Source organism: Aphelocoma coerulescens, chromosome 26 (genome assembly GCF_041296385.1).
Source record: "Aphelocoma coerulescens isolate FSJ_1873_10779 chromosome 26, UR_Acoe_1.0, whole genome shotgun sequence".
In the NCBI taxonomy this organism is placed as follows: domain Eukaryota; kingdom Metazoa; phylum Chordata; class Aves; order Passeriformes; family Corvidae; genus Aphelocoma; species Aphelocoma coerulescens.
Window position 1 is genome coordinate 5,518,981 of NC_091039.1, and position 21,472 is coordinate 5,540,452.

A 21,472-nucleotide genomic window follows, 5' to 3' on the forward strand; every position below is an offset into this window, starting at 1 on the left:
AGCTCAGGTTTCCCGGCCCCCGCTGCAGATGGAGAGAGGGGGATGGTGGGGAGGGAGGGAAGGGACCCCGGGATCCCACATCCCAGGGATTCCGGGATCGGGATGGATGTGGGGGAGCCGTTCCCAGGGCTGGGGAGCTGCTGTGCCCCCCTGGATCCCACATCCCAGGGATTCCGGGATCGGGATGGCTGTGGGGGAGCCGTTCCCAGGGCTGGGGAGCTGCTGTGCCCCCCTGGATCCCACATCCCAGGGATTCCGGGATCGGGATGGCTGTGGGGGAGCCGTTCCCAGGGCTGGGGAGCTGCTGTGCCCCCCTGGATCCCACATCCCAGGGATTCCGGGATCGGGATGGCTGTGGGGGAGCCGTTCCCAGGGCTGGGGAGCTGCTGTGCCCCCCGGGACCCCCCAGAGCTCTGAACACGCAACAGGTCCCGGGTTCTTCTGAGCCCCCGGGGGACAAAACCCCGTCCCTTTTGGAGCAGAAATGTCCCCTCTGAGCCTTCCTGGCCGTGTCCCCTGGGTGCGAAACCCGGTGTCCCCTGGGCAGGGACACTCCTCTCATGCCACCACTGTGTCACCCTCCCTGGCGCCACGAAGCGCCACCAGGGTTTCAATTAAAGCTCATCACAGCTGGCAGCAAACCAACCCCTGCATCCCATTTTCCATCTGCCAGGCGGCCCCGGGGGCCGGGGAAATCGGGATGTGGGCACAGCTGGGGGTCCCTCTGGGTGGTGACAGGGGACAGCCACCCGCTGGAAAACTCCATCCCGAACTCCCGCTCCTGGGAAAGCGAGGGCAGGGCTTATTGCAGTGATTAATTAGCTTTGTTTTGAAACAAGGAGCAGCGGGAGGAGGGGGAGGAGGAGGAGGAGGAATTGTTGCCGAGCGCCAGAGCCGCGTGTGCGCCGAGCCCGCCGTGCTCGGCTGCCAGAGAAAGACGTGATTGTTGTCACCGTGCCTCGCTCGCAGCCCTCCCAGTGCTCCCAGCCCTCCCAGTGCTCCCAGCCCTCCCAGCCCTCCGCCCCCCGCGCTCCCACCGCTCCCAGCAACAAAACCCCCGCGCCCCGACCGGGCTCGCTCGAGGAGGAGGAGGAGGAGGAGGTGGAGGAGGAGGAGGAGGAGGGAGAGAGAAGCCAGAGAGAAACTTGTGCTGGGGATTAAGAGAGGCAGGAGGAGGGAGAGGTGCGCACAGGTAAGCTCTGGGCAGGTGTTTCCCCCCCGGGCTCTTCTCACCTCGCCTGAGCCTCCCACCCAGGACGCCGCCACGCTCCTGCCCTCTCCAGCCTCCCTTCCATCCCAAAAAACATCTGTTCTCCCTCTTTTCCCCCCTCTCCTCTTGGTTCTTCTGTCCTGCAGCGCTCGGGAGTCTTTGTTCTCTCCCTCTGCTCCGGCTGCAGGAGTTTCTCTCGGCGTGGGGTGGAGAACGGGGGGGTTTTGGGGGCTGTGGGGTCACAGGGAAGTCCCGGGGGTGTGACAGCGCTGCGGCCACTGCCAGGCGCTTTTTGGGGGGACCCTTTGTGTGTCCCCCACTCCACCTGTGCTCCCCCACACCCCAAAACCTCAGCACGTTCCGCTCAGCAGCCAAACTGGGAGGGTCGGGGGGGCTGCAAAGCCCAAACTGGGGGCGTCGGGGGCCAGAACTGGGGGAGCCCTGGGAGCTGCACAGCCCCAGCCATGCCCGGGGCAATCTCCAGCCTTGGGAAGAAGAAGGGAAAACAAGCAAGGAAAGGGAGAGGCTGAGAGGGGAAAGGACCCCTCCGGAGCCAGGAATGCCACCAGGAATGTCACCTCCGGGGACATCGGGGCACCTCGTCCTGCCTGGGGCAGGGGCTGCGGAGACGGACGGGGCTTGGAGTGGCTCTGGGGGGCTGCTCCCGTCTCCCCGTGCCGGACTGGGAACAGGGAATTTCGGAGAGGACCGGAGCGAGGTGGGAGCGAGCAGCCCGACAGCTCCAGGGCCACTTCCAGCGGGCTGCGTTTCAGCCCAAAATGTAGCTGGTAAAGCCCGTCTCTCCTGCCTGCACCGCACCGAGCATTCCCAGGGAATTCAATCCCACTTTTCCTGCCCGGAGCCAGCTCAGCTCCAGGTGGGCGGGGAGGTGCAGCCCCCTCCCCGCGCCCCCCAAAGTGAAGGTCCCGTTTGGAGCCCGCTCTTTGTCCCCGCTCGGGCAGGAGACGATGGGAGGAACAACCGGGAAATGATCGCCGAAATCCTGGGAAAAGGCTTTTTGTTGCTTGGAAGAGGCTCATCCCAAACCTGCCCTTCCCCGCCGGCTGGAGAGGTTTAGGGAAAAGCAGCTCCGAAGTGAAACATGGGAATTCATCCCCCCGGCGCTGCGGGCGAAGCGCGCGGCACGTGAGGGGCTCGGGAACTTCCCTAGGATCCCGCGATCCCGGCCCTGCCTCGTGTGGCCCCCGTGGCATCCCAGAGCTGCCACCCGGGAAGCGCAGCGCCCTTTCCCGGGACAGCCAGAATGCGGGAATGCTGTCGCTGCTCCCGGGGGAATGAGGGATCAGCGCTTCCAGCCGGGGAGAGATAAAAGCGCAGCCGTGGGAGGTTTCCTCTGCCCTTGGAAGAGGCTGGAGAGGAGGGAACGAGGCGTCGGAGCCGCTTCCCACCCTGAGGGAAAAGCGGAGTGGGGCGAGGCTGCTGCGTGGAGTGGGAGGGGGGAGCGGGGCGCGTGTGGGGTCCGGGCCGGCGGCGCTTTGGCAGCGGCTCCTGCCGGGATTCGCTTTTGTCCCTGTCCAGCCATTCCCGCTGCGTGTGGCAGCGGGATCCGAGCCGGGAGCGGCGCTGGGAAGGGTCGGGACACGCAGGGAGGGAGGAATTGCTGACAGGGAGAAGGCAGCGGGAAGGTGCTCCCTGCCAGGGCCGCCTTCCCACGGGCGCTGCTGCCGGAGGAGGGGGCAGAGGGCGGGATGAGCCTTTGGGAAGGATCCCGGGGACTGTGGCATCGCTCCTGGCACGCAGGAGCCCCGCGCTGTTGTCGCCGTGCCCTGGCTGAGCCTGGCGGGTGTCACCCAGCCCCTCATGGACACAGCGCCTTCCCAGCGGGAATGCGGCGGGACCAAGTCCCGGCTCCAGCCCGGCTCCGCTGCTCTCTGGGAAAGGGCTGGGAAAGGGCTGGGAAAGGGCTGGGAAAGGGCGAGAACCGCGGGGTGATTGCATCAGGGCTGCACCTCCCAGGGGACCCCTGGGTGACAGCCTGGCTGCCCGCCCTCTTTTCCACGATTCCCAGCGCTCCAGAGCCGCTGGAGGACGAGCTCCGTGTTGGGCCAGGCTCTTGCAGAGCCACGAGCGCTGTTGGACGCGAGTGAAGCCAAGGAAGGCGCTTTGCCGGATCCTTGTGGTTATTTTTATCTCGCTCTCCTTGTTCTCCTCCAACATTCCCGTTCCCAGGCGGGGAGGGGGCTTTTTCCCCACCAGGAATGACGGGAATTGAGGGACGGTGTGAGAGGAGCTAACAACGAGCTGGAATGGGGCTCTGCTCCAGCTTTCCCTCCCTCTCCCAGAGCTAAAATTCCCTTTATCCCTCCGCGGGAGCAGATCTTGGACAAATATCCGGATCCAGCTGCTCCCTGCTCCCCTCACTGCTGCAGGAAGCACCCGAGGGGCAGCGCGGGGACCTCTGATGGTGACAAATCCCCCCCCCGGTGACCTTTGCACGGCTCCTTCTCGCCCTGGGCTGGCGGCTTCTCCCTGCCCTTGGCGCCCATCCCGGGGCTGGCAGCCGGCGCTGCTGGGAGCTGGGGGTTACTGGGATGCAGGGAAGAGAAACTATGTGCAAAGCAAACCCCAGTGGCATTCGGGGCTGGAATTTCCAGCTGTTGCACCGGGGGGGTTTTTTGTCCATTGTAAAGGGGGATGGCTGAGGAAGCAGCTGCCTCCTTCTGGGAAAAACCCCGGCATCTGTTGGGTGCCTCGGCCTTGCAGCCAGGCCAAGCTCAGCGGCTCGGGAGGTGTCAGGACTGGTTTTATCCATGAATTGAGCCTTTTTTCCACGCCAGGCCCTCGGTTTCCTGAATTCCTGCGTTGCTCCATGACTTAACTTTGTTCCAGTGGCTCGGATTCCTTGTGGGCAGCTGGAATCGGAGCTGTGCCGTCCGTCGGGAGCGACGGCAAAGCTCGGGAGGGGAGGTTGGCTGTGCTGGAGCTCTGGTCGCTGCTCCTGCAGGATCAGGGGGTGGGATTTGGGAATTTGGCTCCTGGCACTCACGCCAGTAAATCCAACTGGATGGAGAACAGACTTCCAAATGTTCCAGGTCCGGGGAGAGCTGGCTTGGAACCTTCCAGAGGGTTGGAGACGATTGTGACGCTTATGGTGGCCTCGGGCTCGTTGCATCCCTGTTTTTTTGGGAATGTCACTGGTTTCCTGCAGTTTGCTTAGAAGTGGGTCCTGCTTCCCCCAGGCAGGCTGGGGACCGGCATCAGAGGAGGGCGGTGGCGGTGCCACGGAGCTGGGACAGTCCCCGCGGGGATGTGCTGTGGATAAAAGGGGCCGCGTCCGCCTCCCGCCACTTCCCGTCTGTGCCGACAAAATCCCACAGGATGCCGTCACTCTCCAGCCGGGATTCCTGGCTCTGGTGGCTGTTCCCGCTCTGTGCCGAGTCCCCGAACATCTGGGATGTCAAATCCTCGTGCGGAGGGGACGGGGCAGGCTCAGGCAGCTCCTGATGCCAGCGGGGTGACAGCGCTGCCCTGTCCCCTGCCCTGCCGGGGCATTGCTGGGCGGCCTGAGCGGATCCAACACCTGGATCACAGCGTGTCCTGGCTGGAATATTGTGTCCTGGATGGAATATCAGCTCCCATCTGGGATATCACCTCCCAGCTGGAATATCATGTCCCAGCTGCTTCCTCCCCTCCTCACCAGGCCAAACTCAGCCCTCAGCCCCCGCCGCTCCCTCAGGAGTTCGTGGGGATTAAAATTCAGGTTCTGGAGCAGAGGAAAAACCCCATGGAAATCTCTGGGACCTCATGGAAAGCTCTGGGACAACGTGGAGCAAGATCCATGTGCTGTGGCTGGGAAAGGAGCGGAATGCTGACGGAATGGGATGCTGGAGGAACAGGAAGGGCACTGCACAAACACACCCCTGTCACGGATTTTCCCGTTCTCCGGACACCGAATCCGGAATGGGGGGACAGGAGCGCGTCCATCCCCAACCAGGACCTGCCGCAGGATCAGGATCCGGCAGCTTTGGGCTCCGCTGGCTCCTTCCCTGCTCCTCCCTTCCCCCAGCGAGATGCCAGAGCCCTGATGGAAAGCAGCCGGCTCGGGAGGCGTGCGGGGTTAACCAGAGCCAGATGGGAGCCAGGAGGAGCAGGCTGGGCCCGCAGGGGGGAGCGAGAACGGGATCTTTTCCTGGAGAAAGTCAATTCCTTGGAGCCTCAGGAAAGCACGCAATGGCTTCAAAGGGAGCCGGGTTGGCAGAGGCGGCCCTGGAAGCGGGTGGCCCGTCCAGGGTGGGATGCAGATCCCGCCGGGAAGCAACAGGGGGTTGGTGCGGCCCCGTCCCTGCGGTTCCCAGGTTGGGTGGGGGCTTTTCCCCCTCCAGGGATGATGGAAATTGGGGGCTCCAGATGTGGGGAGAGATGGAAATGGTCAGGAAAGGGAAGATGGGCAGTGAATCCCACTCTGCTGTGCTGGGTGGGGGAGCTGGAAGTGCCTGATTTCCCTCTAAAATTGGCACCAGCAGCTCCGGCAACACCGAAGGCTTCTCCCATCCCGGCAGCACTTTCCCTTCCATTTCCCCTTCTTCCTCTGGTTTTCCTCATTTTCCTCCCTCTCCTCTGTCTCCACTCCCCTTCCCACCCTCCCTCTGCCTTGCCCTGCATCCAGCTGGGCTCTGATCCCGCCGGGGTGATGAATCCCACCGGGAAAAGCCTGGAGAGCCCCCCAAGGTCTGTGCCCAGGAATCCCACCCCGATCCCGGCCTGCTCCAGCTGGGGAATGTGGGAGCATCCAAACACCTCCTGCACGGGGAGCTCCTCTGCTGGATCCCTCCATCCTCCGAGGCAGCAGCCGGAGAATTCCCGGAAAATCTGGCCAGGATGATCAAGGAACTTGCTGTTCCAGGGAGGAGCAGGGATGGGACAGGAGGATAAGGACCCAGAGAAGAGGGAGAGGTGACCAGGGATGATGTCCAGGAGAAACTCCCTGGCTTGGGGCACACAGACCTCGCCTGATCCCTCCCAATCTCCCACTGTGTCTCTTCCCAAATAATCAATGGGACTGGAGGGGCTGGATGGGTTCTGTGGGCAGCACAGGGAGCTGTGGATCCCAACCCCTCCGGTGTTCCGACTTTGGAACGCCCTTTTCATCCCAGGGGCTGTTCTTCCTCCTGGGGCCATCCACCTCTCCTGCCCCATTAACCGCTGCCGGATTCCTGACGCTTTTCCGCAGCCAATTTCCTGCGGAATCACTGATTCGCTGGCTCGAGTGCCAAATGAAGCCCAATCCCTCAAGGTGTCTGAAGGGCTGATCCATCCTTCAGGAAGAGAGGATGGAAGTGTTCTCCAGGGAGGGTCGGTGGAAAAACGGAATAAAACCCCAGATTGAACCAAAACCAACATTCCCCATGGATAACGGTGAGGCAGAGGGAGGATCCCGGGGATAATGGTGAATGAGAGAGGGATCTCATGGATATTGGTGAGCCTGAGAGAGGAATTCCATGGCTAATGGTGAGCCAGGGATAGGAATTTAATGGATAATGGTGAATGAGAGAGAGGGATCCCATGGATAATGGTGAGGCAGGGAGGGATCCCATGGATAATGGTGAGCCAGAGGGATCCCATGGATAATGGTGAATGAGAGAGAGGGATCCCATGGATAATGGTGAGGCAGGGAGGGATCCCATGGATAATGGTGAGCCAGAGGGATTCCATGGATAATGGTGAATGAGAGAGAGGGATTCCATGGATACTGGTGAGGCAGGCAGAGGAATTCCATGGATATGGTGAATTGAGAGAGGGATCCCATGGATAGTGGTGAGCCAGAGGGATTCCATGGATAATGGTGAGCCAGCCAGAGGGATTCCATGGATAATGGTGAATGAGAGAGAGGGATCCCATGGATAATGGTTGAGGTAGGGGGGGGATCCCATGGATAACAACGAGCAAGGGAGAGGAATTCCATGGATAATGATGAGCCAGGGATAGGGACCTCATGGACTCCTGCCCTGGAGAGGGGTTGGATTTGAGGACGACTTCCAAAGGGAAGGAGAGCGGAAGGGAGGTGACAAAGGGACAAATCCCTGCACGCCAGCAGCGGGGAGGCGACAATTCCTCAACCAGCCCCTTCCCAACCCCCTCTCTTTGCCTCCCCTCAGGAAAACTCCTGGACCATGAAGGTGGCCCTGGCGTTGCTTCTCCCACTCGTGCTCGCGCTGGTGCCGGCGGCGAGCGCGCAGCGGCGCAAACCCCCCCGCAGACCCACCCGGCCGCCCGCGCCCTTCGAGGAGCCCGTGGAGCCCACGGAGCTGCCGCCTCCCCTCCCTCCGGGCCCTCCATCCGTGTTCCCCGACTGCCCTCGGGAATGCTACTGCCCGCCGGACTTCCCGTCGGCGCTGTACTGCGACAGCCGCAACCTGCGCACGGTGCCGGTGATCCCGCCCCGCATCCACTACCTGTACCTGCAGAACAACTTCATCGCCGACCTGCCCGAGGAGTCCTTCCGCAACGCCACCGGCCTCAAATGGGTCAACCTGGACAACAACCGCATCCGCAAGGTGGACAGGAGGGTGCTGGAGAAGCTGGAAAACCTCATCTTCCTCTACATGGAGAGGAACCAGCTGAAGGAGGTGCCCGCCTTCCTGCCGCCCAACCTGGAGCAGCTGCGGCTCAGCAGGAACCAGATCTCCAAGATCCCCGCCGGTGTCTTCAACAAGCTGGAGAACCTGGTGCTGCTGGACCTGCACCACAACAAGCTGAGCGACGGCGTCTTCAACAAGAACACCTTCAAGGGGCTCAAGAACCTCATGCAGCTCAACCTGGCCCACAACATCCTGAGGAAGATGCCCCCCGGTGTGCCCAGCGCCATCCACCAGCTCTTCCTGGACAGGAACAACATTGAGGACATCCCCAGCGATTATTTCAAGGAGTTTCCCAACCTGGCCTTCATCCGGCTCAACTACAACCAGATCTCGGATAAGGGGCTGCCCAAAAATTCCTTCAACCTCACCAACCTGCTGGTGCTGCACCTGGCCCACAACAAGCTCACCAACGTGCCCTTCATCAGCGCCAAGCTGGAGCACCTCTACCTGAACAACAACTCCATCGAGAGTGAGTCCCGCTGCTTGGGTGGGGTCTCTGGGGTGGTTTTTGGGGAGAAAAACCTTGGAAAGGTCGTTTCTCGCCCGGTGGGATGTGATCCCCTCAGCGGCGGTGGGATGAGCTGGGAGCTACAAGGGTGGAGGGAGGACCTGGGTGGAAGGGGAGGAGCGGAGTGGAATCCCCCCGGTGCTGCAGGACTTGTCCTGGTTGTCGTCTTCGGGGCCACCTGCTCTGGGAAGGGCTCTTTCCCTGGCAAAATTCAGGATATTTAAGAAGAGTCTGGGCGCGTATTTTAGGAACAGACGCCAAACACACGGCTCGGGATGGTGAGGAAATCACCCGGCTCTGCTCCCGAGCGGAGCCGTGCGGGGAAGGAGCGGGGAGAAGGAGGCTGCCATGGAGGCAGAGCAGCCAGGGCCATTCCAGGGAAATCCAGCTGCAATTCCATGGGAGAGGAGCCTGGGATGTGTGGAAGCACAGCGAGCACAGAGGAGGAGACAGAATCCCACTGCATTCCAATTCAGATTTCCAGGGCCTAAAGGGGCTCCAGGAGAGCTGGAGAGGGACTTGGGATGAGGGATGGAGGGACAGGACACAGGGAATGGCTTCCCACTGCCAGAGGGCAGGGATGGGTGGGATATTGGGAAGGAATTCTGCTCTGGGAGAGAGGTGAGGGGCTGGGATGGAATTCCCAGAGGAGCTGTGGCTGCCCCATCCCTGGGAGTATCCAGAGCTGGGTTGGAGCACCCTGGGATGGTGGAAGGTGTCCCTGCCCTTGGCGGGGGCGGCACTGGGTGAGCTTTACGGTCCCTTCCCACCCAAACCATCCCAGGATTCCAGGATTCCTGGTCTCCCCAGATGTTCCCGCTGTCAGAGCTCCAGGACCCTGCTGCGATCACATCTGGCTCCAACCCTCGTTAATCTGAATTTCAATCAAACACCATCAAATCTGAGCCGGGGGGGACCTTGGGATGCAGGTGGTGACTCCTGCTGGCTTCCCACATCCCCAGCATCCCGATCCTGCCGGCGTTTCCCATGGAGAGAAATCCCACACACGCTCTGGCCCAGCTTTTCCTCGCCTGTTTTCCCCAGTTTTCAGAAGGTTTCCATCCCCAGAGCCGGGTGCTGACATCAGAATCCCGGTGTTTTTGTCCCATATAGTGGAATTCCAGAGGCGAGCAACGAGCCGGGTGCTGACGTCATCTCCGGCGTGACAGGGCTGGAGCGGGATTCCTTGATGTTTTTTTGGGAAGCTCGGGGCTGGCTCGGCAGGTTCCGGGAGGGGGATGATCCCTTTTTCTCTCCGGAATGCCACCGCATCCGGAGGAACGTGACCTGCTTCGCTCCTGATCAAAAGCTAGATCTTTCCTCTCGCTGGGGCTTCGGGAACAGCCTGGGATTGACCCTTTTGGTAGCAAAACAACCCCAATTTGAGCTTCAACAACAGCGGGGGGCTCAAGAATCCCTCTCCACATTCCCTTTTCCCTAACGGGCATCCCGCCGTTCCTCTCCTCTCCACAGAAATCAACGGCACGCAGATCTGCCCCACCTCGCTGGTGTCCATCCAGGATTTCTCGCCCTCCGACCTGGACAGTGTCCCCCGGCTCCGCTACCTGCGGCTGGACGGGAACCTCCTGAAGCCCCCAATCCCGCTGGACCTGATGCTGTGTTTCCGCCTCCTGCAGTCCGTGGTGTTTTAGCCCAGCCCTGCCTCTCCCAGGCCCGGCTTTGCTCGGACATTTCCCCCCACTCCCGGCGGCGTTGGACACGCGGGACCCTCTCTCCTCCCTCTCCCCCCGCTCACTCCCCGCCTCCATCCCTCTCCCCTTTTCCCCCTTTCCCCCCCGCTGCAGGGACACTCGTGGCTCCTTGGGGACCGCTCTCTGCAGGACAGCGCCGTGTCCCAGCTGCCACCCGAGGTCACAGCGGCCGGTCCTTGGCCCCCAGGCTGAGCCCAGAACCGCCTCCGCCTCTCCCGTCCCCACCCAGCGGAGTTCCAGAGGGTTGGATTCGGTTCGGATGGAGCTGCCGGGCTCGGGGCGTGTCCCTGCTCCCTGACGGTGTCCCTAAGGATGATTCCCGGTGGGTTGGGGGAGCGGGGATGGGCGGTGCCACGCGGGTGGGATCCCTGGGAGCGGAGGGAGGATGGATCCGGAGGATGGATCTGGGAATGAGGCAGCTGCGGATCGTGGCCAGAGCGGCACCCCAGGGAATGGGGACATGCTCCTGTCACCTGGGACCTTCTGGAGGGCTTTGGCTCCACGTTTTTCTGGAGGAGGATCTAAATCCCTCCTGGAGCTGGGCGTTTGCCGGGATGGAGCAGGGAGGGTGTCCTGCCCCTGGATCCTGCGCCCGGTGTGGGCCACGCCTTCCCGCATCCCCCTCGGCTCCTTCCCGGCTTCAAATCCCCCATCCCAGCGCCGATCCATGGGGCCACAGCCGCATCCCAGCGTTCTGCATCCACATCCATGGGATCACAGCCCCATCCTGAATCCTTCCCTCTGAGCTGGGGGGATGCAGGGCCCACAGCCCCATCCCAAAATCCTGCGCACTCCCCTGTGAAATCTGGGATCGAGGGCACATCCATGGGCTCACAGCTTCATCCCAAAATCCTGCATCCTTCCCACTGAGCTCTGAGGATTCAGGGCCACATCCACGGCTCAGTTTCTCTCCGGAGCCAATCCCACATGACCGGGTTTTGCCTTTTTTTTTTATTAGAAATAAAAGGAAGGGAGAAGAAAAGGGAAGAATTACCCTTTGGAAGAGCTATTTTTATCCCTTCTCTTCCCCGTCCTCACATGTATCGCTTCCCCCTTTGATAGCTGTACCTGCATTTATAGGGTGTCCGGGTTTTGGGGGGATTATTCTCTTCTTTTCTTCCCGAGTCTCAGGATTTGGATTTAAAGGCCGAGCATCAGAGGGAGAAAAAAGGGGAAAAAAAAAAAAATTCAAAATCCAACTGCAACGAGCATTAAATAAACCAAAGAAAGCTCCTTTCAGCAGAACTGACCCTTCCCGGGACGGCCACGGACGGGCACCGTGTCCTTCTCCCCGGGGATGGCACAGGGATGCTCCCCCTTTTTCCATTCATTAAAACCCCGTGCTAATGAAGGAGGTTTCTTCCTGACCATAAAATCTCCTTTCGGGCTCTCCCTGCAGTTGGGTGGGACAGGATCCAGCCCTAAACCCGGATGGAAGCCCCCTGGATGTATTTATATGATGTGTATATAGACTGGTAGAATGTACAGATATTCCTAGAGCCACGTGTACCTCCCGACCCAGCAACTTCATGGGATTTTCACTCCCACTCCCCGCAGCAGTGGAAATAAAATCATTCACAAGGGACCCCGAGCCTCTCCCCGATCCATCCTCGCCTTCCTCAGGTGCTGCCACATCCAGGAGCAAAATTTCCTCGCCTGGAGGCAACTTCCCCAACGTTTTGGGGTGTTGGGGGTGTTGGGGGTTTAGTGGTGCTGGATTTGGGGAGGAATTCTTGGCTGGGAGGGTGGGGAGGGGTTGGGCTGGAATTCCCGGAGAATCTGTGGCTGCCCCATCCCTGGAAGCGTCCAAGGCCAGATTGGAGCAACCTGGGATAATGGGAAGTGTCCCTGCCCATGGGATGGGATGGGATTTAAGGTCCCTTGACCCCAAACCAGGGTTTTGATGGGTTGGGCTCACAGCTCTGGTGTCAAAGCTGGTGTCACACCTGGTACTGGCCAGGTTCATGCCCTAACGAGCATCCCTGCTAATTAGGAGAGCCTCATCTTGGCTGCAGCCCCTGGGGCCCTGAGCATCGCTGACAACCACGAGCTGCCCCCATGGCACCGGGGGAAGCCCTACAAACCTCCCCGGGGTGATTTTCCCGGCGGGAGCAGCAGGGAGGATCCTCAGGGAACGCACGGGGAAGGGGGGATCCGTGGCGGGGCTCGGGCTGCGCGTGTTCCCGCACGAGCGGGGTGGGCGGCGGCAGCGGCTGCTCCTTCTGCCCGTCCCCAAAACCCGCTCCTGCTGCTGCTCTCCCCACGTGAATCCCGAGCGGAGAGGGAGGACGGGTGTGGGAGAAGGTGTGAGGATGTGGGATGAGGCGGGGGGCCGCTCCCGGCAGGGTTTGTGTGCGTTCATGGTGCGCAGAGCAGGCGCAGGCACCCACCCGCCCCCCAAAATCCCGCTGTTTCGTAACCAGCGCGTGAATCCCCCGCTCCCAGGGGTGTTTTCCCTCCCTGGGGAAGTCAGATCTGTCTCCCACAGGGAGATGAGAACCCCAAACCGGTTCTTGCTCCCTGCAAAGCTTCGGTGTCCCCATGGGAGCGGGAGTGGGGCTCTGAGAGTGGGATGCTGCTCCTGTGGGGTCACAGGGAAGGCTGAGACCCCCTCGTTAGTGGGGCCAAGAGGGGTGGGGGCTCCTCAGCTGCTGTTCCCAGTGCTGGGAAGGGGCTGGATCCCCCAGGGATTGGGAATAGGGGGAATTCTGGCTCCCATCAATCCCCCTTGCAGCTGATGGTCCCCCAGCCCCATTTGTGGGTGCTGAGCAGGGCCCTCCTGCACTGAGAGGGTTGGCACCGACCCTTTGGGGTTTGCTGGGCACTCAGAGAGCTTTGGGATGGTCCTGGGGGCGCAGGGACCCTTCAGGTGACACTGTCAGTGCAGGCAATGCTGAGGGGCGACAAGGGGGGGCTGCTGCCTGGGGGGACAAGGACAGGACATCATTGACTGGGCCGGGACAGCAAAGCAAAGACCCCGAAGACCCCACTGTCCTGGGGACCCTTCACCCTCGGGGGACCCTTCACTCTTGGGGGACCCCACTGTCCTGGGGACCCCTTCACCCTCGGGGACCCCACTGTCCTGGGGATCCCTTCACCCTCAGGGACCCCACTGTCCTGGGGGATCCCTTCACCCTCGGGGACCCCTCAGCCCCCCACTGCCCTTGGGGACCCTTCACCCTTAGGGACCTTTCACCCTTGGGGACCCCACTGTCCTGGGGGACCCCTTCAGCCTCGGGGTCCCCTCACCTCGGGGACCCCTTCGGCCTGGGGACCCCTCACCCCCCCACTGCCCTGGGGACCCCTTCATCCTCAGGGGACCCTTCACCCTCGGGGACCCCACTGCCCTGGGGACCCTGGGCCAGCCCAGCCTTTGCCATCTCAGCAGCCGCCCCCCGGCAGCGCTGACGCCCCCCCAGCTGCCACATCGCCTCCGTCACGGTGGCCACCGAGCCGCCTAATGAGGGGCTTAACGAAGCTTAGCGGCAGCTCCGTGCTGAGCGGGGCCGCGGGTGGGGAGGGGGGACTCGCCGTGGGCTGGGGGCTGTGGATGCCCACGGGGGGCTGGGGGGGCTGCGGGGGTGTCCCCGGCCGCCCCGCGAGCAGATGGGTGCTCCGGCAGGGTGGGTGCGTGGGGGGCGATGCGCCGGTGGCGACGGGAACGTTTTCGCGGCCGTGGGTGGGCACGAGGCTGCCCAGGAGGGGCTGCCGTGCCCACCCTGCCCGTCCCGGAGTGTCCCAGCCCTGGCGGTGACACCCCCCAGGAGGGTCGTGACCCCCCGAGATGAGCCCTGTGTGGGGGCATCAAGGGGTCGCTCCTGCCCCCCACCCCCCCCCCCCGGGGTGTGCCCAATGAGGGGAGCAGTGCTGACCCCCCGCTGCACCCACACTGCCGCCCCCTCCCCCAAAAAACCCCAAACCACCCCAGAGTGTGAAGGTTTGGGGTGCTGAGCCCCTCCGGGAGGGGAATTGGGGTGTGTGAGCTGAATGTCCCCATCCATCGGCTGGGGGGGGGGGGGGTCGGCGCAGCCCCCCCAAACCCTGGGCTGGGCTGGTCACTGAGGTGACCACCCCTGGTGCTTTGGGGCACCCCTGGGGCTGGACACAGGCGGGAATCCCTCTCTGGTGGCACCACCTGGGGCAGGGATGGCGCTGGCTCTGTCCCACCGCCCGTGGGGACACCAGGGCAGGGGGCACCGCTCACTCCCCGTCCGATCCCGCCCCATCCCGCCCCTCTCAGCCCCAGCTCGGCCTGTTGGAGCAGAGCCACCACCGGGGCCGGCTCGCCGTGGGGACAATATAAAGTCCCAGCGGGGCACCGCGGGTTTGATTGGCCGCATCCCGCCTGTCCCCGCCAGACCCCCGAGAGCAGCCCCCTCCTCCTCCTCTCCGTGCATTAAAAGCCCTCCAGCGCTTCCCCACCGCTTCCCCAGCCCCCGGAGCCGAGCGGGGCTCTGCACGCCGAGGAGGAGGAGGAGGAGGGACAGGGGGTACGTCTGTGCCGGCTTCCTTTGGCTCCTCCAGAGCCCCCCGGAGCTGGGGGATGGGAGGGTCTGGGGGGGGCTCAGAGTACTGGGAAAGGGCTGATCCGGGGGAAACCAGGAGGAATTCGGGAACAGTATCCTCAGGACGGGGTGAAAAAACTCTGGGCTGGGTGGTGGATTTGGGATTTGGGTTGGGAGAGGCTGGAGGGGGCCGGGACCCTCCCCTTGCTCTGCCCTGGGTGTCCCATGGGGGTGCAGCCCGGAGGGAGGGAATTGTCCTGCGGGAATGGGCCCTGGAGGGTTTGGATGTGGCGCTGCCAGGACTGGGGGTGTCCCCGTGCAGCCACACGGATCCTGCGGCCGCTGATCCCCCCAAGGATGTTGGAAAAGCAGGATCCCGGGATTTAGACCTGGATGTGGGAGCAGAGGCGGGGAGCAGCAGTTCCGGGGCTCCTGGGGCTGGTTCTCCTCGGCTGCTGGGGTTGTTGGGCTACTGACCAGTTCCACCGATCGCCACAAGCGGGATCCTGACCCCCTCCCCACTTCCTGACCCCCTCATCACCTCCCGACCCCTCTCCACTTCCCGACCCCCTCGCCACACCGGCGAGGCCTCTCCTGCACAGCCGAGCGTGAAATGGGCTGAAAGAAAAGGGCCACCAAGCGTCCCCGGGGCCGGCGGCTCCCTGTCCCCCCCACCGGGGCTGGCTCCGCCACATCCCGGCCCCGCATCCCTTCCCTCGCTGCTTCCAGCGCTTGGTGACCATTCCAGGCCCCATCCCTCGGCTCCGTGACCCTGGCCAGGCGCAGGATGTGTCCCCTGGGCTGGCTGGGCGTGGCCAGCATGTGCCTGGGGACACTTTGGGCTGTCCCAGCCCAGGAGAGGAGGAAGGCGGAGAAGCCCAAAGCTGACCTGACCCTCTATGAAAACCTGGATTTGGACAACTACGACCTGACCTTGGATAACTACGGCGAGATCCTGGACCTGAGCAACTACGAGGAGCTCTACGACTACGGGGACCTTGCCCCGAAGGTGAGGGGGATGCAGGAGAGCCCCTGGGTGCATCCCGGGACAGGGATTTGGTGCCAGGGACGGATGCGGCACCGCAGGAGGAGCAGCCTTGGCACCAGCAGCCCTGGCAGCTCTCCCAGTGCTGGGAAAGGTTTTGCCCGAGCCAAACCTCTGCCAGCTCTTTGTCCCCTGCCAGCGCTGGACGAGAGGATTCCTTCATCCCTCTGGGCAAAGAGGACGGGGGAGTTTCCTGGAGAGCTTGGAGAGCTTTCCAAGAAGGAATTAATAACCCAAACCCAGCGCCTGTGGCCCCGGACCGGTGCCACCCACCCCGGAGGGGGACAAGCTGCCCACCCTCACACCCCGGCTCTGTTTGCAGATCGAGGTTGGCACCTTGGCTCCTCGCCCCAAGGACCCCAAAAGCCTCCCAGACCGGGGTGAAACCACGGCTGGAACCCCAAAACTGCAGCCCCCGAGCGGTGCTGGTCCCGTTCCCCCAGAACCCATCCCCAGGCAGGGTGAGTTGAGTTCTCTTGGGATGCATCCCCACATCACAGGGGTGGAGTTTTGGGGGGAAAAAGAGGGAATTCTTGTGCTGCCAGCAGCTCTTTGCAGGGTTTTGGGGCTGAGTCTGCTCACACGGCGAGGGAGGAGGGCTGCAGAGAGAGCAATTTCTGCGAAAAAAATGAACTCCAGCAAAGCAGTGACGCTTCAATGAGCACAGGGACAAGAGTAGCAATTAGATTAGTGACAATTAAAATCCTGGAGCGAGGCATAAATATCTTTATTCCTTTCCTGTCGCTCCAGACCAGGACAAATTAAGTGGGAGGTGAAGGGAAATTGGTGCTGAGCTGCTTTGAAGTCCCCCTCCAAGGGATGGGGAGCCTCTGGGGAGAGTGGGGTGGAGCTGGGGGAGAGGAGGGTGGATCAGGGCGGGGCGGTGGGCTCGGTTTTACCCCTCCTGCCACCCCGTGCTGGAGTTTTTGGGGGCAGCTGGGACAGATTTTTCTTGACCCAAACCCCTTTCCTTGAGTTCTGTTTCCTCCGGTGGGAAAATTAAGGGGGCCAGGAGAGCCCTGGGTGTAAAAAGCCGAATTTGGGAGCTTTAATCTCCCCTTCTCCTGCAGGAGGGATTTGATCCCGAGCAGCTCGTTTATTAACAGATCCTTCGGCTGGGAGTTTCTGGCCCTCCCCTGGATGATGACGGGGCTGTGACAGCTCTGGGTGTCACAAACTCCGTGTCCCCAGAGTGTGGGTGGGGTGGGCACCTCCTCCCCCTGTTCTGGGGGTATTTTGTGGGGTCAGGGGGCTGTGACAGCTCTGGGTGTCCCAGATCCATGTCCTCATGGCAGGGTGGGCACCTCCTGCTGTTCTGGGGGTATTTTGTGGGGTCGGGGGGCTGTGACAGCTCTGGGTGTCACAGATCCACATCCCCATGGCAGGGTGGGCACCTCCCGCTGTTCTGGGGATATTTTGTGGGGTCTGAGGGCTGTGACAACTCTGGGTGTCACAGATTCACGTCCTCATGGCAGGGTGGGCACCTCCTCCCCCTGTTCTGGGGGTATTTTGTGGGGTCAGGGGGCTGTGACAGCTCTGGGTGTCCCAGTTCCATGTCCTCATGGCAGGGTGGTCACCTCCTGCTGTTCTGGGGGTATTTTGTGGGGTCTGAGGGCTGTGACAACTCTGGGTGTCCCAGTTCCATATCCTCATGGCACCTCCCGCTCTTCTGGGGGTACTTTGTGGGGTCGGGGATGCTTTCCATGCCCAGGGCTGACTCTGCACCCCCAGGGCTGCCCAGCTGCCTGCTCTGCCTGTGCCTCGGCACCTCCGTGTACTGCGACGACGCCGACCTGGAGCACATCCCGGCGCTGCCCCCGGACACCACGTACCTGTACGCCCGCTTCAACCGCATCGGTGCCATCCGTGCCAGCGACTTCAGAGGGCTCGGTAGGTCGGGGTCACCCGTAACCCAGAGAGAAAAACCCCCTCGCAGCAGTGTTAGAAAAAGGGAGTTGAAAATCAGAGTTTTATTGGAAGATTCCCACTGGCGATGGGCACAGCCGGAAGGGAATTTCTACAGTTTTGTGATTTGTTAATTAATTAGGATTTTTAATGGGTACATCTGATAGGGGATTCAGTTGTCTCACCCTTGGGTCAGCCCCACTTCTTGTGATCCCTTACTGTGGGTCCCGTGCTTGGAATAAGACTGAGCAATATTTAGGAATGTGTTTAGAAGGTCAGCTCGTTGTCCTAAAATCTGAGAGAAAGGGCGGGAAAAGCCCGAGATTTAGTTAAGGAGCTAAATAATAGCAGTCTACAGAGCTACGAGTATATGAAAAATGCACGAAAAGCAAAAATCATCATCGGGGCAAAGGAAAAAAACCAGGATTTGGAGCGGGGAACGAGGGGAATGAACCGCCCTGGCTTTGTCCCTCGTCACCTCCTCCCCTCAGAGAAGCTGAGGCGCATCGACCTGAGCAGCAATTCCATCTCGTGGGCGGACGCGGACGCGTTCCGGCTGCTGCCCAGCCTGCAGGAGCTGCTGCTGCCCGAGAACCGCCTGACGGCGCTGCCCGAGCTGCCCCGCAGCATCGTCCGCCTGGACGCCCGCCTCAACCGCATCCCCAGCGCCGGGCTGCGCCCCGAGGCTTTCCGGGTGTGTCCCGGGGGGAGCCGGGCTGCGGTGAGGGGTGACAGGGGCGGTGCAGAGGGGTGGGAGCAGGGGGTCATCTGTAGGGGAGGTCATCTCTAGAGGGGTCATCTTTAGAGGGGTCATCTCTAGGGGATTCATCTTTAGGGGATTCATCTCTAGAAGGGTCATCTCTAGGGGAGGTCATCTTTAGAGGGGTCATCTCTAGAGGGGTCATCTCTAGGGGATTCATCTTTAGGGGATTCATCTTTAGGGGGTTCATCTCTAGGGGAGGTCATCTCTAGGGGGATTCATCTTACGGGGTTCATCTCTAGGGGTGTCACCTCTAGGGGGGTTCATCTCTAGAGGGGGTCACCTCTAGGGGATTCATCTTTAGGGGGGTTCATCTCTAGAGGGGTCGTCTCTAGAGGGGGTCATCTCTAGGGGGGTCATCTTTAAGGGAGGTCATCTCTAGGGGATTCATCTTTAGGGGATTCATCTCTAGGGGGGTTCATCTCTAGAGGGGGTCACCTCTAGGGGATTCATCTTTAGGGGGTTCATCTCTAGGAGGGTCATCTCTGGGGGCCTCATCTCTAGGGGATTCATCTCTAGGGGGATTCATCTTACGGGGGTCATCTCTGGGGGGGTCATCTCTAGGGGGTTCATCTCTAGGGGGTTCATCTCTAAGGGAGGTCATCTCTGGGGGGGTCATCTCTAGGGGTGTCATCTTTGGGGGGTCATCTCTAGAGGGGATTCATCTCTAGGGGGTTCATCTCTAGGGGGTTCATCTCTAGGGGGTTCATCTCTAGGGGTGTTCACGTCTAGGAAGGTTCATCTTGAGCGGGTTAATCTCTAGGATTCAGCTCTATTTGGGTTCATTTCTAGGGGGGACATCTCTGTTGGGGTTCATCTTTATGGGGTTCATCTCTTGGGGTTTATTCTCTAGGATGGTTCATCTTTATGGGGTTTAATTTCCAGGGGCATCATCTCCAGGGGGTTCATTTCTAGGGGGTTTCATCTCTAGGATTCATCTCGAGGAGGTTCATCTCTATTGGGCTTCATCTCTCCCTTCCTCCCCTCAGGACCTGAAGCAGCTGCAGTTCCTCCATCTCTCCGATAATGAGCTGGATTTCATCCCGGTGCCCCTTCCCGAGAGCCTGCGCTCGCTGCACCTCCAGGTGGGATGGGGTTCACCTGTACCTGCGTCTAGCAGAGCCCTCCTCCTCCTCCTGGTCCTGGTCCTCCTTATCCTGGTCCTGGTCCTGGTCCTTATCTTTATTCTTATTCTGGTCCTCCTTGTCCTCCTCCTCATCCCTCTCACTCAGATTTGTCCCTTTCCCTGCACCTCCAGGTGCGATGGGGTTTACCTGTACCTGCATCTAGCAGAGCCCTCCTCCTCCTGGTCCTGGTCCTGGTCCTGGTCCTTATCTTTATCCTTATCCTGGTCCTTATCTTTATCCTTATCCTGGTCCTCCTTGTCCTCGTCCTCATCCCTCTCACTCAGATTTGTCCCTTTCCCTGCACCTCCAGGTGGGATGGGGCTCACCTGTACCTGCATCTAGCAGAGCCCTCCTCCTCCTCCTCATCCTCCTGGTCCTGGTCCTGGTCCTGGTCCTCCTTATCCTGGTCCTGGTCCTGGTCCTGGTCCTGGTCCTGGTTCTTATCCTTATCCTTATCCTTATCCTTATCCTTATCCTTATCCTTATCCTTATCCTTATCCTTATCCTTATCCTTATCCTTATCCTGGTCCTCCTTGTCCTCCTCCTCATCCCCCTCACTCAGATGTGTGCCTTTCCCTGCCCCTCCAGGTGGGATGAGGTTTAGCTGAGCTTAGCACATCCCATCTCTTCCTCTTCCTCTTCCTCTTCCTCTTCCTCTTCCTCTTCCTCTTCCTCCTCCTCCTCCTCTCCTCCTCCTCCTCCTCCTCCTCCTCCTCCTCCTCCTCCTCCTCCTCCTCCTCCTCCTCCTCCTCCTCCTCCTCCTCCTCCTCCTCCTCCTCCTCCTCCTCCTCCTCCTCCTCCTCCTCCTCCTCCTCCTCCTCCTCCTCCTCCTCCTCCTCCTCCTCCTCCTCCTCCTCCTCCTCCTCCTCCTCCTCCTCCTCCTCCTCCTCCTCCTCCTCCTCCTCCTCCTCCTCCTCCTCCTCCTCCTCCTCCTCCTCCTCCTCCTCCTCCTCCTCCTCCTCCTCCCCCTCCTCCTCCCCCTCCTCCTCCTCCTCCTCCTCCTCCTCCTCCTCCTCCTCCTCCTCCTCCTCCTCCTCCTCCTCCTCCTCCTCCTCCTCCTCCTCCTCCTCCTCCTCCTCCTCCTCCTCCTCCTCCTCCTCCTCCTCCTCCTCCTCCTCCTCCTCCTCCTCCTCCTCCTCCTCCTCCTCCTCCTCCTCCTCCTCCTCCTCCTCCTCCTCCTCCTCCTCCTCCTCCTCCTCCTCCTCCTCCTCCTCCTCCTCCTCCCTCTGACTCGGACTCGCCCCTCTCCCGCCCCTTCCAGAACAACAACATCCAGACAATGCACGAGGACACGTTCTGTGACAGCCAGGACCACGGGCAGATCCGCCGGGCGCTCGAGGACATCCGCCTGGACGGGAACCCCATCAACCTCAGCCTCTTCCCCAACGCCTTCTTCTGCCTGCCCCGCCTGCCCACGGGCCGCTTCTCCTGAGCCCTTGGAGCTGGGAAAAGAGGGACAACATTTCCAGATCCCGTCCTATCCCCTGCTGATCCATGGAAAACGTGGTTAAGGTGGAGGTGTTTCACCCCAGTGTGAGCTCGGTGCTGGGGCAAACACAGCGGGGAGTGATAAAATAATGATAAAATAATAATAAAATGAAGATTTTTAAATGCATTCGAAGCCTCGTTCTCAACAGCGAGAGCAGCGGGGAGCCCCAGCCCCAGCCCGGCTGCTCCTTTGGGAATTCGCAAAGATGGGATTTCCCACTGTCCCGTTTCTTCCTTCGTTCCTTCCCAGAGCCTCGGGAAGTTCCTGAGTTCCTGTTCAGGGTGTCCCGGACACGGATCAGGAGCTGCATTGCTCCAGGGAGGTGCTGCTTTGGCCACTTCGGGTGTCATCTGTCCCCTGGGCTGTCCCCAGGTCCCTCAGGTGGGTCCGTGTGGCACATCCAGGTGTGACATCTGGGCACATCTGGACTGTCCCTGTGTGCTCCCAAAGAGGAGAAAACGGGAAATCCCAGCACAGGGCAACTGGAATCTTCCATCCCCTCATCCCAGGTGCTCTGCAGTCCCAGGAAGTGGGACTGGGAGCTGTCCTGGCATAAGTTGGGATCTCCAGCATCCCTGGATTTGGGAGGGCATCCCTGGGTTTGGAACTGCA

The 21,472-nt window shown here is 61.2% G+C and overlaps 2 protein-coding genes across 2 annotated transcripts; both read left to right on the forward strand.

The window, feature by feature from the left end:
- The first annotated feature begins 1,115 nt into the window (after positions 1–1,115).
- PRELP (proline and arginine rich end leucine rich repeat protein) lies at positions 1,116–11,614 on the forward strand. The gene is made up of 3 exons (XM_068995861.1): positions 1,116–1,192; positions 7,327–8,278; positions 9,791–11,614. The coding sequence occupies exons 2-3, from the start codon at positions 7,342–7,344 to the stop codon at positions 9,967–9,969; spliced, it is 1,116 nt and encodes a 371-aa protein (XP_068851962.1). The 5' UTR covers positions 1,116–1,192; positions 7,327–7,341; the 3' UTR covers positions 9,970–11,614.
- A 3,707-nt stretch (positions 11,615–15,321) lies between these two features.
- OPTC (opticin) lies at positions 15,322–20,881 on the forward strand. Its single transcript, XM_068995862.1, has 6 exons — positions 15,322–15,543; positions 15,902–16,040; positions 17,311–17,469; positions 17,976–18,178; positions 19,234–19,329; positions 20,633–20,881. Exons 1-6 carry the CDS (start codon positions 15,322–15,324, stop codon positions 20,801–20,803), a joined length of 990 nt encoding a protein of 329 aa, XP_068851963.1. The 3' UTR covers positions 20,804–20,881.
- Positions 20,882–21,472: the final 591 nt, after the last annotated feature.

Coding starts and splice junctions, on each gene's coding strand:
- PRELP (XM_068995861.1), top strand. CDS start 7,342: ATGAAGGTGGCCCTGGCGTTGCTTCTCCCACTCGTGCTCGCGCTGGTG. Junction 8,279..9,790: donor GAACAACAACTCCATCGAGA/GTGAGTCCCGCT, acceptor TCCTCTCCACAG/AAATCAACGGCACGCAGATC.
- OPTC (XM_068995862.1), top strand. CDS start 15,322: ATGTGTCCCCTGGGCTGGCTGGGCGTGGCCAGCATGTGCCTGGGGACA. Junction 18,179..19,233: donor TGCGCCCCGAGGCTTTCCGG/GTGTGTCCCGGG, acceptor TCCTCCCCTCAG/GACCTGAAGCAGCTGCAGTT. Junction 19,330..20,632: donor TGCGCTCGCTGCACCTCCAG/GTGGGATGGGGT, acceptor CGCCCCTTCCAG/AACAACAACATCCAGACAAT.